Consider the following 18,941-nt stretch of genomic DNA (forward strand, 5'->3'; position numbering starts at 1 on the left):
TGGTGTCCTAGGTGCTGTACCTCCTTGCCAGCTCCATCCTGCGTGAGACAACTTTAATGTGCAGGAGTGCAGAATTCTAAGCAAAGCCTAGAACAGGAGAGGGCACCCCTGAGGAAGGGGAAGCACTCTGCTTCTCCCAAGCTCTGGCCTAGCTAGACATCTTTGTCAATGTTTTCTGGCCCTCCCCTCAGGACAGGAAGATGAGCTGCTCTCCACTAAGGAAAAATTTTGCCTAGTTGAGAGGAGTTGGGTTTCTTTTTTGGTAAACAGAGCCTTTGCTGATTTCTGAGATCATGAGCTCCTCTGCCCTCTAGCTACAAAAGAGAAATTAAAATAAATTCATCCACTTGCTCCCATCCTTACAGAGTAGTGTTAGCTGGCTGGATATGGAGACAACTCTCCCAAAACGCTGCCCTGCTCACTGGGTTGGCATGGAGAGGCAAAAGACCAACTTCCAAGTCACCTCCTTAGGGTGACACGGTAGCCCCAAGAGCTCCAGCTCATGCCCAACAGTTCCAGGCCAGCTCCATGTACATGGCCAACATGTACTTCTAACACCCTGAAGTGTCTAATCTAACAGCCTGGGGTTTGCTCAGTCTCTAAGGGCAACAGCCACACTCAAAGATGGAAATGCTCAAGCCAAACATCACTGGCTGGAGCTCCTAATCAGGTGGTGTCTGCATAGATGAGTTGGTAGTGCTGTGCCTTGATGCCCCCATTGTGTGAAGGAAGCCAGCTGTAAGGAAGGGACCAACTCTGCTGCAGGTCTGTACATCCTTGGAAGTGAAGCTCAGTGGCTACATTAGCTTCAAACCCTCTCTCTTTCTGTAGGGTTTCAGTGGTCCGTTTCCCAACAAGTTCCAGGCATCGAGTAGCTGCTAACTTGTCTCCTTAAGATCTTCCATTGGTAATTTGTAGCTCAATAAGAAAGGAGGAGGTGGTGCATGAGCAGGGCTACTTGGTCCCTGCATTGGCTTCTTTGCACAGTTTATACAGATGTAATCCTCATTCTCAGCCATTTCCGGAGAGACACCAACACAAATCTGATGAAACCACTCATCACAGCCACCGTCACACTGCACCCAGTCTACCTGCAAGAGATCAGACCAGTGACATGTTACAAGGAAAGACAGATGGGCAGTTTTTCTGTGAAGAAAGTATCTTCTGTAAAGGCACGCGACACACCTAGAACACAGAAGGCACAATCTTGGGCACAAATCAATACCCCTATACAGCTTATTTTAACAAGCTGCTTTATTAAAAAAACCAAACAAACAAAAAAACAAACCTAAACAAAAAATCCCCACACTCTTTCAGCAAACCTTCTCTCCCCTCTTGCATCTTTAGAGCATCACAAAACAAGCACACACTCTGCTGCTACGGAAGATGACACTCGGGTCTCAAATGAAAGACAAATCTACAAATGCACATCCTAAATTACATATATCCCCTCCGACTGCATTATTAAATGGTAGCTTCTGCAACTTAAAAATTGCACTTTCAGAAAAAAAAATAAAGCCACATGACAGCAGCAGATTTAATACTTTCTACCAGATAGATATCAGGTATACAGCTGGCAACAAATACCATAAAATGCCCACAAACTAACTCCAATGCATCAGAACATTTAAGGTAAAGTATTTCAAACTTTGAGCTATGCTTGCTCTAGAACAATCAGGAAAATTAAAATTAAAATGTAAATGAAATTAAAATTAAGTTAAAACTTAGGAAGGGGGAAAGATACGAATTATTAAATTTCTGTAATTCCCTGAGTATGTGTTAATTTGAGTCTGGGGGCAGAAAGTGAGACCTGCAAGATAGGGAACAAAGATTCCTAACTGTATTGGCATGTACAGCTATAAAACCTGTTACTGCTGTTGTTCTGCTTCCACCTTACAGGGGAATGCAAATATAAAATTAAGATCAAAATGTGTTACATGAAAAGGAAAAATATATTAGAAGAATAACAGTAGTTGCAACTTATCTAAAATGAAGAATACTAACAGCTCAGGATTTTACTTCAGTTTCCTGAACATACTTTTGGAAGTGATTAGTAATGGGCAGTAACAGCTGCAGCTGTTAAGCCTATAGACTGTTTTCTTGTATTTGCCATTTTTTACTTGTATGACATTAACCCACTGAATGTACAAAAACAGAAAGTCATTCTGTTAAGAGATCTGATGACACAATCTGGAATTTTACTCAGTTTAACTTGTAGAAGTTTGACAAATTTACTATAACTTTATCATATGAACTTTATGACACTTTCCTCCTGTGCTGAAATCTCAATTTGAATAAAAATGTACTAATACAAGCTAATTAGAATTGTGAAGTAAACAGATCAGTGGTACAAAGACTGCATCATCTTTTGAATCATTCTGGGTAAGTTCTAACTTAGTCTAAGTTTAAGAACTCCAAACTGGTCTTTTAACTTATCTTTTTAAGTGCTCAAATGAACACTGGTAGTCAATGTTTCAATTTTGCAAGACAAGAAATAAGTTCTTGGTATTTGTATTTGTTCCTAATCCCTCTTGTGCAAGCCAATGTAGCAGTGTCAAACCCACAGGGTTTTTTTGGGGAACTATCTTTTTTTTTTCCTTTCTAAATAGCAGAAAAAAAAATTCTGAAAAAAAGCATTTTTAATCATAAATTAGTCAGTACTGAAAGCTGTCATCAGGACAGTCTGTACACCACAGGAAAAGGCCGAACAAGTTTCTTATGTAATAATCCAACCAGGTCTAAAATAATGGATTATTCATCTCCAGTAAGAAAAGGGAAGCACTGCAGCTTGCAGCATCACTGTTCACAGACTGTGTGAACTTTACTTCATTTAGGACCATGCCACATCCCACTTCTGCTCAAAACCACACTCAAGTTAGGAACTTTTCCATCTGAGTCAAACAATACTCAATGGTTGCTGCACATCTGCCAGAAAAAAAATTAACACAGCTTGAAGAGGTTAGACGTCCCAACCAAGACAGAGTACCCTTTCCCAGATTCTAACTATCCACGTTATTCTCCTGTGTTTAAGTGCCTAAGAGAATAAGGAATTTCTATTATCTGTGTATCTATCCAGGTACTACTCCATCCTCTCTTCTTTCCAACCATACCACTTTTGATGCTCATGCTGTTCAACCTTATTATTAAACTGCACTGGGGTTTATGACTTTGTATGGAACTGCTGATGAAGGAACTAAGCAAAAACTCACTTTGTCCTTGCAGGGCCTCTGGCAGTTTTGTGCAGCACATATAGCGTTCTCATCATCTGACTCCTCTGCTCCTGACCAGTCATACTTGGAAGGAATATCTAGAACCTTCTTCTCTCTTTTTTTCTCTGTGCTCTCCTTTGCTAGTTCCACCTTTGCAACAACTGCTTTCTCTCGCTTCTTCTTCCGCTCCTCTTCCTTTGCAAGTTTTTTTGCCAGCTTGTTTAGCTCCTTTGTCTTATCCATGGTGAGCTTTAGCTTCTTCTTTTTGGGTTTTTCCAGTTTTTTCAGCTCTTTAGATTTTTGCTTCATATCTCCAAAGAACTGCTCTGCTCTCTCCAGCTTTCGTTTCCGCTTCCTCTCAGAAGAGTCTCTTCCTCTCATTTTCAGTGGTTTCTCATCCATGCTGTCATCCTTCATAGAAAGGGTGAGAAAAAAAAATTCAAATGTAAATTTCCATGTAGTGCAAACCTGTGGTTTGAGGGATGTACTTATCTCCACCATTACGCTGACATGGTATAAAGAAACCTACTCAACAATATACTGTTACAAATTCCAAGCAAAATAGGGCTCAACTTTATTTTTACTACACTAGCAAAAAATTATAACTGTCTATCAACTGTGTCAAAGGTACAATGAATCAAAGATGTCAAGTGGGAAAAATAAATCACCAGCAAGGGTAAAGAGGCAGAATAGAAATAATTACAATACCATTCTCACATTACTTTTTAACAGAAATTGAGAAGATTAATCATTTGTTAGATGCTCGTGCTTATTTTTCATTCTAGGTCAGTCTTGCCTGTAATTATTTTTGAGAGAAAGCAATTGACATTCTGGAGATTAAAAAAGAACAGTTGGCGAGTTCTTAAAATGTATCATCAAGTCAAGCAAGAGAAGAAAGTAACAGATCCATTATTTGAATAGCTTCCAAACTGAAATACATCGTAAATATTCTGGCATCATTAAAAAAATCTTAAACAGCAGATTCAGGTCAGAAGTGAAGCTTAAAATTTGCAAACTCTGTCACTGCAGGTAGCATCCACAGTGACAGGTCCTATTTATATCTGAAAGATCCACATGGTAGCTTCTTTGCACAAACAGGACTGACTCCATTTCTGTTAATCCAACTATATACTTCAAACTTCATAGTTATTAATAGATTAAGGACATACTATAAACCAGAAGAAGACTGTTCACTGTACATTACTCAATATAGCTATTCCACACAAAACCAAATCATCTTAAGATTGTTTCCACAGAAGACTATTTGGCATGCAAATAGCTGTAGAAGGTATTCAATTAAAAATGAGTAGTTCTGGCTAAAGAAGTATTCATGAGGGTTAACCAGAAAATGTTAAAACATATAGACCCTCTTACCCCACCTCTCCATCCAACCACCCCCAAAAAGTGCTTACTATTAATATGTCTGACATACTTCTTATAAATTGCCATTTACTGTCATTCAAACTGGTTTTTAATACATTTCATGCCAAAACTGTTATATTAAAAGAACATTAAGCTTATCAAGCAAAATACTTGGGGCAAAACACAGTAAAGCAGTACTTCTTTGGAGGCAGGGTCAGCTTTATAGCCCTGTCCTAACTGATGGCAGTTTGGCAACACCTTAACTCATCCGTTGTACATGGATGGCACTCAGGAAGTGAGAGACAACCGATTTATTATGCTCATCTAACCTCTCTCTTCACAGCATGTAACCTTCCATCTTATATTACTGTACTCTACTAAAAAGTCAAGAAAGAACATTCTTCAATGCATTCCCCACGCAGCTCAGCAACCCAAGAAACAATCATATACTCCATAATTACACGTGGTTAAAACTGATGCCAAACTTTAGCTGACAGATGACAAAGGATGGCTTCCAATACATCTCCATAACCGAGGGGTTTACCTTCACATCCCTTTAAAGCCAAATGACTTGGTCTAGACCTCAGAATCAGATAAACCTGCCTCATTCATTGCCAGCTAAGCAAAGTGATCAGCACAACTTCAAGCATAATAAATAATTGTCACATCTATGTTACTCTGAGGAATAGGAAACTTCTCTGCATTACAGAGAAGGAAACTACCTACAGAGATAGGAAACTACCTGCATTACAAAACCAGATTTTTAAGAGTGTTCTTTTCCCAGTAATAGTAGCAGTTCAGCAACATACAAGTATCAAGTTATATGAGCTAAATGTAGACTTTCCATCTTCCTAAATATTTGTCATTCTTTCACAGAATAGGTCTGATTGTCAGCATAAACAAGTACTGCATTTCCTTCCCTAATCTTTTATTTTCTAAAAAAAGATTTATGTATGGAAGTGCCTGAGAAACCTGTTCTAAATATGGTTGACAATGGAGGACAGGGCTATGGCATGACTGATTAAGAACTGAATTTTTGGATCTCTTATACTGTTATTTTCCAGAACCTGCTACTTCCCATTTGAAATCCAAACAAGTCAAGTAACTAAACACTCAACTACACAAGATTTTATTTTTAAAAAAACCCAACAAAATAACGTGGGGTTGGTTTTTTTTTTCTGTTCCCACACCAGAATATTTCTTTGAGTCCCCATACCTCCATGACATGAAGGAACCTGTCCTCAGAGGGTGGATGAGTAGCCTGTAAAATCCGCCAGATGTGCTGAGTCTCATCCAGTGACACCTCCAGCAGATCTCCTACCATCATTAGGTCTTCTAGCTGAGCTTTTGCTCCAGGTGAAAGCTCCAATACAGGAGGCTCCAAACTGCGAGGTACCAGTGGACTCTTCCGAGGCTGCTTCCTTGGTGTGCTAGAACCTTTCGGAGACGAGGCAAGTCATATAAGTATAAAAGAAAGAGACCAAAACCAAAACAAATTATACACTTTTTACAAGAAACATCTAAGGACGGAGACAATCCCAAGCAAAAACCATTGACACAGGTTTATACAGCAGACATCATGAAATTGACTGCAATGTGAATCTACTGTACCTTCTTACAGACAACATATCCTCTACTACTAGTAGCACAGGCAACAGAGCAGTTCCCCTCCTTTATGACTGCTCAACCCAGCTATCTTCAATTTTATCTCAACGTATACAAAAGTAAATACCTTGAGAGCAGCTTTTAGAAGCTGATGAATATGCATGTTCAGCACAGAATGAGGGAGCAGTCCACATGTGCGTTACCACTTCCTCGGATTTAATGGGGATTTCCTCATCACAAAATAAATTGGGCTCCAAACTGCTGGAAGATTTTACACTGGCATTGTCCTGAAAGAGACCCACAGAAAACATGCAACATCTAGATTCCAGAAAATAGCTACTTCAGAGTAAATTCTACTAAGACTGACCAGTCTGCTGTTCCTAAGCCCCTACCTTTGAAGCATCCCATAGAGACATCAAAACTATGTACAGAAGGTAGAAGTTACACCCCTACTTAGATGGTGTGTGAACACAGCAACTATGAAGATAGGTTAACAGGCTTATAGTCAGTGCATGAGAAATAAATGATAGGTTTCCTCACTCAGCCATCCCTCAAATATGGTCTTCAAAACTCAACATAATGATAGAGACTTGCTCTTAGCCTACATAAGGTGTTTTTACATGAGAAATGTGACTGCAAGACCACAAAGACTGCCATCTTCAGTAAAGCAGGGGTATGCTGAGCAAATAATGGTTACTACAGAAAGAAATTAAAGATCTTACAGGTGAAGGAAAAAATGGGGTGCAGCACCAGCTCAGCACCAAATATCAACATAATGGCAAACAAGTAAAGGTTACCCTGGGATTGGGCAGTCCTGAGCCATTTTAAGATAGGGCCAAATATGAGAAGAGGGCTGTGCTTCCATGAACAAAATAACAATGGCAAGGGCTCGTGCTCAGCTCAATGCACTGCTTAGGATGGATGTTTGACTTTATACATCACACTCTAAAATGTGACACAAGCCTCCAGATACAGGTGGATACAGTAAGAGAAGAGATTTAGGAATATCTTCATGGTGGGGGAAACTTTGAGTTGATATTCCACTAGGCAGAAAATCCAGAGAAGGTACAAGCTCATCTGAGTCAGTTCCCTGATGCCCCCTAGTACTAATTTCTCCCTCTTACTCACCCCCCTGCAGGCAAAATTAGTAAGGATCATCTCCTCAACCAGATGTCTATTTCCACAGCACTTTCCGGAACTCAGCTACCCTGTCACACTTGTGATGAAATTGGCCAATGAGTTAAACATCTTAGCATGCCATGCAAGACTGAAATCTTTAAGAAAACAGTAATAAACAAGCGGGCTTAAAAGAAGAAAAAGGCTGTAGAACAGTTATTGACAATATTTACCTGAGGATTAGCTGTGTGGGTCCCAAAATGGTCAGCTCAGGATATTGTACCACACAGACACTGTCATTTCATGACATAAAAAGGGAATTTAAGAATGGTAACCTCTGTCTGGCTTTCAGTTACATGTTTAATAAAAGGAAGTGAAGTGCACAGTAATGACTTCAGTACAGAACCAGAAGTGAGAAACTGAGATTTAAATTATCCAGATGAAAAGGTAGAATAAATTTTTTCAGAAAGAAGAAAGTATTTTTCCCTACACAATAAAGATTATATGTTGTACGAGATCTTCTTTTGAACATCATATTACATTACCTTAGAGAAAGTTCAGGGCTGACAGAAAAAAAATATAAAAAGATATCACCATTTGGTGGCAATAGGTAACACAGGTGCAAAGGAATAAGAAAAAATATATGAGAAAAATGAAAGATGAAGAAAATTTACAGTAAATTTGATGAGTCTTCTTGGAACAAATCTTAAAAGAAATCTAGCTGTCACACTCATAATTAAAGTATTTGCTGGCAAGAGTCATGTTTTAATTAAAAGAAGCATGATATAATCAAGCAGACCTTTTCACATCCATTTTTCTAACCATTGCTGTACTTTGAGAAGTCCAAGACCACAATTCTCAGAAATAAATCTATGGACTTTAGGGATCCAAGGATTATTTCTACAGGGTCCACAAGAATTTACTACGAGCAAATTCATACTTGATGCATCATGATCTATATACCTTTTTTTCCTTTTTTTTTTAAACACATCTCTCCACTGGAAAATGTTTATAGATCACAAACTGAGAAAAAACAACCCCTGAAACCCAAAGTAGGAAAGTAATTAAACTCTGAGCAACTTTGCTATTGCTTCTGAACTCTTCTGCTCTCAGTTTAGACGTGAAGAATTTAGCTGTCTGAAGACTTGCCTTCTATTCAAACCATCTTAGTTGACCTAGCAAAAGATATTTCTGGTCTCTATCAACTTTGCTTTGACAGATTGTTATTTTTAGGTTTTCAAAATTACATATAGTGATGATGGACATACAAATCAAAAGGGTTAAGCAACAGATTTTGAAATCATGACAACAGGATCATTAAACAAATGAAACTACACTCCTGCAAAACTCTCAGTTACTGACAAGCATATGCCATCTCTCTTGACATATGCTTTATCACAGCCTCAGAAAATGCCACATCTTTCAGAAATGTCTTTTTACGACTCCTGATGCAAAGAACAGTTTTGAATATATTTTTAAAATACAAAACTAATTTAATTAAAAGCTGTAACACCAAATTGCAATGCACTCTTGTTGGCATTTCACATGGGACTACAAGACATTTGTCTTATAGTGTGTATTTGTAGAATGGTGCTTAAAAACAAAGTATTAAAAATGCAGAAAAACATCGCTGGAAAATTTGCTGTCCTTTTTTAAAACAGAAAATCTGCCTAAAAAGGTTTTAAACAACCATGCTATCTTTCAAGTTAGCATTTTTAAGGTATATATGGCACTATTACTAAAAAGAAAGCACTGCACAATAAACAGTAGCATTACCTTTGTCACTACATTAAAGGGCATTACAGAAGTTCTGAAATGAAATACACCATATTGAAAACACTTGGCTATCTCTATAATTGCCTTTTCTCAAGACAGTTCTTCTATAATTCAAGTATTTTAAAAATTTAGTTACAATTTAGTTACAATTTCTGAAGTGAATGCAGACACTGATTTTACCACACAATCCTGACATCAAGTCCTGAGTACTTCCACACATCTAAACCCAAACACATGTACTTCCTTTATGTAGGAGAGGCTGAATGAACAGAAAGGTATGAAAATGTAAAGGTTCTGTCATCAGGAAATTTCTTATAGGGCATGGAGTTTCCAAAGGCCAGTTTTTTATCTGTAACAAAAACTGTTGGAAGAACTCTCCATATAGACACTTACTCATTTATGATTCATGATATCCTGAATCAGGCATAGAGACAATGCTCATCCTCCATGACATTATGATACAAATTCCTTGAGAAACCCATCTTTTTCATTAGCACCAAGGAAGTGCTTTCCTTAGCACTTTTGAAACTCAAACAGGGCATTCTGAATAAAAGCATGACAAAACTGAGACATCAATATAAAATCAAGAAGTACTTCTGCAAAAGAAGCCAGGGCACATTGTACATAGATAGCTTGAGATGAAAAAAAATCTGAGATAAATTGAATTAATAAAAAATAGATGTTCTCTTCCACGAAGGGAAGCCACACTGGATTACTTACCTTTATGTCATAGCCATAAGTTTCCCTAATGTCTTCATCAGAGTCTGTCTCTTCATCATCATAATCCAAAGTCTGCCGTGGGGATGAGGACACACTCCCTATCACTCTGTTAAAGGCTGATTGCTGGAAACTAGTCAAGTGTCCCTAAAAAAAAAAATGGAACAAAAGAATTTAAAAAAATTTCCAGAAAAATATTAAAAAAAAACCAAAAAATTACTGATAAAGGAATCAGTGGGTATTTTGGCCTGAGGATAACTGCCTGGACAGTCAAAGAAAAGCCTAGTTAAAGCAATATTTGAAGAAAGATAGGGAAATGTCCAAGGAAAAGGTTCTGTTAGATTTTTGAATAATAGTGATTAGGAAGATCTAGAAATTGCTGTTCAGTACTACCAAATTATAGCCCATGGCTGTACAAACTACTGCACCACAGTATTATCTGATCCCAATCACAGGATGAAGAGATCAGTTGTAAAAGTATCAGTGTTTGCCTACAGTCCTCACTGAAATTTAATATCAGGACATCAAATGCCTAAGAATGACAATCCCTGAAAAATAATAAACATTAAGACTTTTGATTCTGTCAAGAAGAAAATGGAATTTGGACACTTAAGTAACCCCTGCTTCACACATCTTCAGGCCCTTAGCCAGCTGGTGTATCTGAGCTGATGTTCCCCACAGGCACCATCAGCAGCTGCTATTGACAGTGAGTACAAAGCAACAGAGCTGTTCCTGCAGCAGCCTGTGACTGACTCCAGCCATGGCCCAACACTGAGGAGCACTGAACCCAGTCATTTCAATACGTCTAATTCTCAGATTTTTAACTGCCCCATCTCTCTCCCAACCTTCTCCAAGAAAGATAAGGCATTTCAGCACGCTAAAGAAGGACAAGCACAGTAAAGAGTAAGATAATCACATCCCTACCTGAAGGTCTGGGTTGGCTGCTGCTTTCTGTAGCTCTGCGCTGATTATTTTCTCTGTTTTCTCCCGTGCTGCCTGCTCTACCATTCGCTGGCTGAGCACAGAAAGCTTGGCCAAAGCAGAGGACAGCTCGTCCGTGGCCAAAGCCTGCCGTGCCCGGTCCTGCCAGCTCATGGCACGTTCTGTTAAGCACTGCAAGGCCTCCCCCTCTGGCAGTCGCACGGGCAGTTTCTGCAGGGACACCAGCAGGGACAGAATTGTCTCGAGCCGTGGCCTTCGAGAACGCATACAAAGTGGACACAAAAACTTCACTTCTTTGGCCTGCCAACTGGAACCCTTCTTTTGAGAACTTGTTTTGGGAAGGGGCACGCAGCCACTGTGAAACCAGTCTTTGCACAGCTCACACTGTAACATGAATCCACTTGCTGTTTTGCGGCAGATACAGAATTTCACCTCTTCGATTCGATCCACCATCGTCATCTTGGCCAGGTTAGCTGCCCTGAGAGCATGCATGGCTTCTATCTCCTTTTGCTCCCGCTCCTTGAATATAGCCACCTACACAGGAAAGGCAAAAAGCAGTTTATGACCTTCACAGCTAAGAGAAATTGTTGTATTAGGAATGTAGGATAGGAAAAAACAAAACTGTATCAAGAGATCTTCACAGTTCAACTAGCACAAAATTTAGGTGCTGTGTGATCTAATTAAACCTTTAGCTAAAGTATCTCCTCCTCCCCCTCCATTAGTCATTACTCTGAAACCTTCTGACAAAGATCTTTTGTAAACTTGAGATAAATCTTCTCCCTGTCTACAAAGATCTTAATTAAATCTGTCATAAGGCCAAAAGAAGACCAAGTTTTGACTCCAGACAAGAAGTCAGAATCAGTTCCCTCCCTCTGTCTACCAAGACAATGCAGCTGAGCACCATTTTAAAGTTGATTTAGCAACAGGAGTATATAAGTGACCATATACATTTCTTAAGCTATTAGCATTTCCTCAGTATCTCCATTCAGATAACTACAACAAAGCATAAGTTAAAAAGACTATGTTATAAGCCACATTAATGAGCTTGCATATGATTTCTTTGTTTGCAGAGAAAGGGCAGCAAATTCTGCAACTAAGCTGCATGAATATCCTCCCAACAACGAGGGAACAAAAACATTCACAGAATCATAGAATGTTAGGGGTTTAGAAAAGATCTCTCAAGATTGAGTCCAACCCCCCCTGCCAGAGCAAGATCCACCTGGATCCTGCAGGATCACTCCCCCAACTACATCAGCCTCTCAGCCTTAGCAAAGGGTCCTAAGATAGCTGGTTAACATGGAGGGTGACAGAACACTGGAACAGGCTGCCCAGTGAGGTTGTGGAGTGTCCTCCTCTGGAGACATTCAAAACCCATCTGGATACATTCCTGTGTGACCTACACTAGGTGATCCTGGTCTGGCAAAGGGGTTGGACTTGATTTTTCAAGGCCCCTTCCAACCTCTAATATTCTAGGATTCCGTGAAATATATCTTCGTACTGTTTAAGGTAGAGCTGGAGCCTCATACCACATTTTTAAGATGGTATTACAGAAACACTGTTAATATTATACAAGCCGCTGCAGATACTACCCCAAGAGCATTTAAGTCTTACACACAGCGCACATTAAATGTCAGCACTTACCCTCTGAACTGTGCTTTCCTCTACTTTCATTGCAATTAAAGCTGAACTATACTCTTGTGTCAAACATCTTACTACAGAGATACACATTTCAGTAAGATTCATTTATCAGTTCTCCCAAAGGCCTTCTACACATATTAGAGACAAATTAAACCCACATATCAGGAGACACTACCTTTCATTGCTCCTTACCACAGCTGCAGTGTCTCTGGCCTCCTCTAGACCATCCTCGAGTTCACTTAGGGATTCCAAGTCAAGATCTTTCTCCTTTTCCTTCTCCATCAACTCCTTTGCCCTCTTCCGCCTGTTCTTACTGCTCCCATAAACACCAATATCAGTTCGAGGGCTCAGAACCTGTAACCAGCAAGAAAACTCACAGTTAGGACCAAGGATGCCTAGAACAAGCAAGAAGTTCTCATGTTAAGATTTCAGGGACATACAAAAGCAAAGAATATTCAGCAATCTAACACCTTTTATTATCTGTCAATGCTAAGAAAAAGAGAAATAAACAGGAAAGGATACAATTATTTCATGCATCTGGAATTTGAATGCAATCAGCACAACACTGATGTGGCAGGTCAACTTGAAAGCCATTATGTTTTCATGACTAAATTAAAAAATGTATACCGTACTGTCCTGGTTTGGGCCAGGATAAAGGCAATTTTCTGTCTTGTACTTCTACTTTCAGCTAGGTCTCTTGTAAGTAGCTGCACTTGCTGAAATTAACAGCAAGTTTCTCAGACAGTGTCTGCTTCTAGGACTGATAACACTTGATGTTTATAGTTACTGCTCGAGACTGGTGTGCAGAGCCAAGGACACTGCTCAGCTCTGAGGAACATTTTACCCTCCAGAAGGAGTAAAGAGGTCCCACCTGAACCCATCCTTTGGGGAGGTCCACACAGATAGATGCCAGAATTGACCAAACAGAGTATTCCATCCCATATACGTCATACTTAGTATAAATTTGAGAGAACAATGTACACAGATATCAGTAGTTTAACATTCACCTCAAGCCCCTTCATCAATTCAAAATCTAAAAGATCTGCCACGATTTCACATTTACATCAGAAATATATTGCCTGAAAAAACCTAAAAAATACGCTTCATGTCTTTTAATATCAAACATGAAGGCAGAAAGCACTCTTAAGAACAAGATCTGAATTTACAGTAATCTAGATTAATTGGAACACATACCTTATATAAAAAAATCTAGCAAATTAAATTCAATATAGGAAAGTTTAAACCTATACAATTGAAAAAACAGTCAAGTGTAAAACCAGAATGTATTCAATAACTAGGTTAGGAAGCAGGAAAGAGAAAAGTTTTGGATCTAGAGTGCATCACCAAATGAAAAGAAATCAATATGATGTTGCAGTAGAGAAGGTGCCCATTGGGAAACATTAAAAAGAAGTATGCCCTTTGAGACAAGATGTAATTATTGCACTTCATGTGGCACTAGGAAAGCCACAGTGAGAGGACTCTGTCTGGTTTTAGACATTCCACTAAAGCTTAAGACAGATTTTGGAGAACGGTAACAGGATAAGAGTATGAAAAAAGCAGCCTACAAGAAAGCATTGAAAGAACTGGAACTGTTTTCCCTAGAAAAGGAAAGCTTGTCAGGTTGATTTAATAAACCTTCAAACAAATGAATGTTTTTTATTATAACATAGGCAGTGACTACGTTCACTGAAATCATATAAATGGCAGTTGACTTATTTTTCTTATAGTTAAACAGCTTATAAAATATATATAATCTATTTCCTTAGAATTTAAGCAGTGGAACAAGTTAAAACATCCATCAATTAAAGACAGCTTCTATATTCATTTCAGGTGTAATTTTGTACAGTTACACAAAAGGAGAAATCCTTTACTTTCCCTCCCAAAAAGGAGTTATCTGTCTATCCATAAAAAGGACTAGCCAGACTTTTTGCCTTTTTTATTCTTTTCACTTAACAAGTTAAGTTTTTTTATTATATTTTATTCTCAAGAGCTGTAATCTTCCGTTAATTGAATGAATTGCTCCTTCCAGACCACACAGGGTCAAAGTCAGTTTCTGAAGAGTAAGACACAAGTGTCTGCTGCTCACCTGTAACAGGCTGTAGCTGGAGTTCTTCTTCAGGAAAGTTCTTCCCGTGCGCTCTCTCCAGGCCCGAGCTGCAGCCACCTGTGACTCCAGCTGGGGCAGAGCATCGAGACGCACCGGTATCGGGCGGCCTTTAGCAGACAAGCTCTCCAGTTGCTCCAGGTAGGCATAGTTGCTTCCATTCTGGGGTAAAAAAAAAAAAAAAAAAAATTCTAAGACAACAATTCCACCACCGTGTCAGTGGGCAGCTTAGTTTAAAAGCCATACACTGTTTTGCCAATGACTAAAACAGAACTCCATTTGAAAGACAAGTGAGGCAGGGTTTCAGTCATACTGATACTTTTAAAACCCTCTCATATGGCTTTTATTTTAACAGCCATTCAGACATGGCCAGCTGGCCTATGGATTAAGACAAGATTTCATTTCTAGATGGTTGTCTTAACTGTTGCCTGCTTAACTGCAAGCTACAACATCTGAGAGTTGTACATGGGATGATGCAAAATCACCTGGGATTCTCAGTTTTGTCCACTCATACCCAGAGATCAAGACCAGATCAATATTACAGGAGCTGCATCCCTTTTGGATCAAGTTACATGGGCAGACCAATAGAATGGGGAACCACTGAACTAACAATGACATAACTTCATCTATTTCAGACGGAATACTTCAGCCATCAGTGCCATTAAATCTTATGGTATTTGGGGGAGGAAAAAGAAACAAACCAAAAAGAATCATTTCCACAGCCAGCTCCAAAACTGAAGACCTGTGAGCAGAACATGTTCTACTTCAGCTAAGTATATCCATTGACAGTATGCAGAACAGTTTCAATACCAAGTGAGGTCTTTTGAGAGTAACATTTGGATCATAATTAATTTGTCAGCTTTTACATACCCCATGAAATCCATAAAAGGAAGGGCTAGAGAAACAGGGTAGCAAATGGAAAAACAGAAGTACAAAAAGAAAAATAAATTCAAGAATTGAGTTACAGTAAGCACATTTAACAGCTGTAGTAAGACTTCCCTTCAGGTCAACTTTGTGGGTAGAGAGGCTAGGAATAAAGATAATAAAATAATAAAAGGATGCAATCAGAAGATACCAGTCCCTGCTGTGGCCCCTACCTGAATAGCCTCCACCTTGGCTGTCCAGTCTCTAGCCCGCTGCAGGGCTTCTTTCAGTGCCAAGACATTGGGTAGGTACGCAGGGATATTCTTTGCTTCATTCACGATGCCCTCCAGAGCCATCATGCTTTGGCGTGGTCTAGAGTAAGAAAAACCCAATTCCAGCCTTGTCTCAAAATGCCAGTCAACTAAAGACATAAATGTGACAAGCTGGTGATGCAGCTTCATCATTACAATGCAGTGTAGGACACCATGGCACTATTCTTGGAGGGTGTTACCAGCTAACAAATAACAGGAGAGGTGAGAAAGTTGATGGACTTTGCACAAACAAGTTCAAAAGGGCACAGCATCAGAACTCCTTAACATTAAGGGAGCTGTCTTGTGCAGCATGCTCTTTGTTGTTGAGAGGGAGTGAACAAAGACAGCAGCAATTCACAGCCTTCTGCCACTGTGCAATATGACAGCCAATCAACTCTTCTGCAACTCACCAACAACCTCAAATACAACTCCTGAGCAACTAAACTGTTGTAGGGTAAAAAAAAATAAAAATAAAAGCACTAGAGCTTCAAAGCCCTACTTTTCACCACAGTCTTCAACAGGGGCTAAGAATCCCCCAAGTGTGTGACCTTTGTTTGTAAAAAGAACACTCACCTGGCCTGCAGGCAGACCTTGGCCTTCTCCTCCCACCTCTCCGAGACTGTAAGCAGCTCCTGTAGCTCAGCCATGGCTTTCTCTACAGCATGGTGTGGTGCCAAGCCCACGCCAGAGTCAATCAGCTTCTTCATCACATCTAGGGTGACTCTCTGGGGATCCAAGAGGGTAGACCTCACCTCATCCAGCCACCGTGCCTGCTGCAGCTCTTGCTTCAGCCTTGGCAGTTCAGGAAGTTCTACATAAAGGCCAGAGCCCATGTCTATCAACTCCTGCAGCTTGGAAGAGTCTGGGACCTCATCCATCATAGCTTCTTGAGCACGCTCATGAAATTCTTCCACATCATCCAGCAGATTCTGAAGTAACACACAGTACAAATCAATTAGGAAAAAATGTCCATAGAATCAAGAGGGACAGTTGATTGTGGGATCAGTCAGCTGAGAATCTGTACGAGATCATATAAAAAGTCAGAGCTTCTATATACACTGCCAGCTAGTTCCTCACAAGCCATTAGGTCTGACACACATTAAGTTACAGACCACCTGAGCCGACTTGGCCAAATGTTTCACACACTGTGCCTATTAGATGGATGAAATTCTGCACCTAAACAGTACAACTAACTACAGCTGTCAACCAGCGAGTATTAAGCACAGTCCTGTTAACAGTAATTTTAAAATAGTGGGTGGAAAAGAAACCTCTACAGATTGTCCTTTCAACCTAGCGTCAAGGACATTACAGTAAAGATGGTAACACAACAGAACACAACATGCTGAGGAAGAAGAACAAACTAGAGTTGCATGAGGACCTGAATACCAAAAGATCATTAAAATAACAATGATCAGCAGGTTCCTAAAGCAGGCCTACTACTTAAACAGACCTGGGTTAGATCTGAAACAGGAAAGAGATGAAAATGCAACACTCTGTAATGCAAATAGACAGTTTCACAGAAAACCAACTGCACTGCTGCAGTTGTCCTCATCCTCATGTCTCAGCACTGCAATGAAAAAATCAAAGAGAGCAAACAGGAAAGTAACTCTGCAGAACATTCCTTCAAGGACATCCAGACAGTATATTCAATTGATTCACTCCTGGGTCTCTTGCAAAAAGACAGATATTTCTGACAGCAGGTCGATGGCACAATGAGGAGCAAAACCTGTATTTCCTAACCCTTAGCTTACTGCCCTTTTTTATCTGATGCTGCTTTTCATGACTGTCTGGAAACCAGAAGGCATTTTTAAAAAAAGAAAAAGATCCACATTATGAGGATTTTGATTTAGGGAACATATGCTGAATGCTTCATAGTGACAACAGTAAATTATTACAGCTTAATAATTATTATGCCTTTTGTGTTAGAAAATACTCATCCTCCAACATGACAATTATTTTGTAATTCATTATGACAGAAAATTGCATTCAAATGCCATGCTGAAAGTTAGTAATTGCTTAGGCATAAATGTTCATTATCTGACTTCATTCAAAAACAAGGAGACTATGGCTCATGAATGGTATTTATTTTACTGGTTAGTGACTACATTGAAGCTTCAAGAACATACACGTGCATAGAGTACTTTAACAAAACTAAGTTTCCTAAGGCTGGGGAAAGTGGAAGAGTTGGGTGGAAATGTTTAGACAAAATTACAAATTACAACTGTTAAAAGTTTATTGTATGCCCCCAGCTCCACCACCCATGAATTATGTCTTAATTAGAGGCAGGTTTAAAATACATTAGAAACAAAGAACTTCTTTGAAAACAACCTAATAAGTCTATTGATAAAAATGGTGAAATATCATTAATAAGAAGTAGTTAATAGGAAGTGGTTTGTATTTGGAAAGACCTAGTAAAATCCTCCTTTCATATGAGGCTGATAATACACCTTCCACTCTTATCAGCTGCTGGGAAATTATCCTTCAAAGATGTTGTTCTGTGTAAGACTAGAGTCACCTAGCTTGGAAAATGTGTATCCTGGAGTTCAATGGTTTTCTGAAAGTACCTGTTTTCATCAACAGCATGCCAATATCAAAGAAAACAATAAAGTCCAATATAAAGTCTCTCCATGATATCAACAATGAACATTAGGAAACACTTATGAAGATACCATTTCAAACAACACTATTACATGTTTGGTTATGTAGGAGTAGCTGCATATATGGTAATGTTTAGAATTTTATGACCTCAATGTAGCACTATAGAATATTCTTCTTAAAACTGCATCACCAGGGAATGCACAGGTTCATAAATGGTTAACATGTACCTCAAGAACCATTTCCCAAGGTGAAAAAATCTTAATAAATACAATGCTCTTGAAGGAGCTTTCCAGAAGTTGGTTAGTAGGCAAAATGCTATTTAACATTTCATCATCAGTGACACAGAAACAAATTAAGATTACTGCTGAAAACACTCACTATCATACAGACTGCCAGAATGATGAACGATAATAGCAGCCAGGGGAATCAGTATGATCTGGATTACTTATTAGTCTAGATTCATTCAAAGACAGGTGCAAAGATAAATATGAAGGACAAGGGAGGCAAGCCATGCATACAGATTAAGGGGGTTGTAACCTAGAAAGCAAGGCTGACAAGTATTTACTGAAAAACTGTCACCATGGTTCTGCTTTCCCCTCCCTCCTCAACAAGCACACCAACATAACCTTCAGAAGTTTCTGCCAAAAACAGAGTAGGAATTAACTGGAAATTGCATCACTACAGAGAGCATTAAAAATG

At 39.2% G+C, this 18,941-nt stretch overlaps 1 protein-coding gene across 1 annotated transcript in view; it reads right to left on the bottom strand.

Annotated features, from left to right (window-relative positions):
* Positions 1 to 878: 878 nt before the first annotated feature.
* KDM5A (lysine demethylase 5A) overlaps positions 879 to 18,941 on the bottom strand; it is a 45,600-nt gene continuing 27,537 nt past the window's right edge. The window contains 10 exon segments of the mRNA XM_030444217.1: positions 879 to 1,091; positions 3,210 to 3,620; positions 5,788 to 6,008; positions 6,304 to 6,463; positions 9,789 to 9,932; positions 10,710 to 11,261; positions 12,558 to 12,719; positions 14,452 to 14,631; positions 15,567 to 15,705; positions 16,218 to 16,573. Coding sequence (XP_030300077.1) covers positions 879 to 1,091; positions 3,210 to 3,620; positions 5,788 to 6,008; positions 6,304 to 6,463; positions 9,789 to 9,932; positions 10,710 to 11,261; positions 12,558 to 12,719; positions 14,452 to 14,631; positions 15,567 to 15,705; positions 16,218 to 16,573 — 2,538 coding nt within the window.

This window comes from Calypte anna, chromosome 1 (genome assembly GCF_003957555.1).
Source record: "Calypte anna isolate BGI_N300 chromosome 1, bCalAnn1_v1.p, whole genome shotgun sequence".
NCBI classification, from domain to species: domain Eukaryota; kingdom Metazoa; phylum Chordata; class Aves; order Apodiformes; family Trochilidae; genus Calypte; species Calypte anna.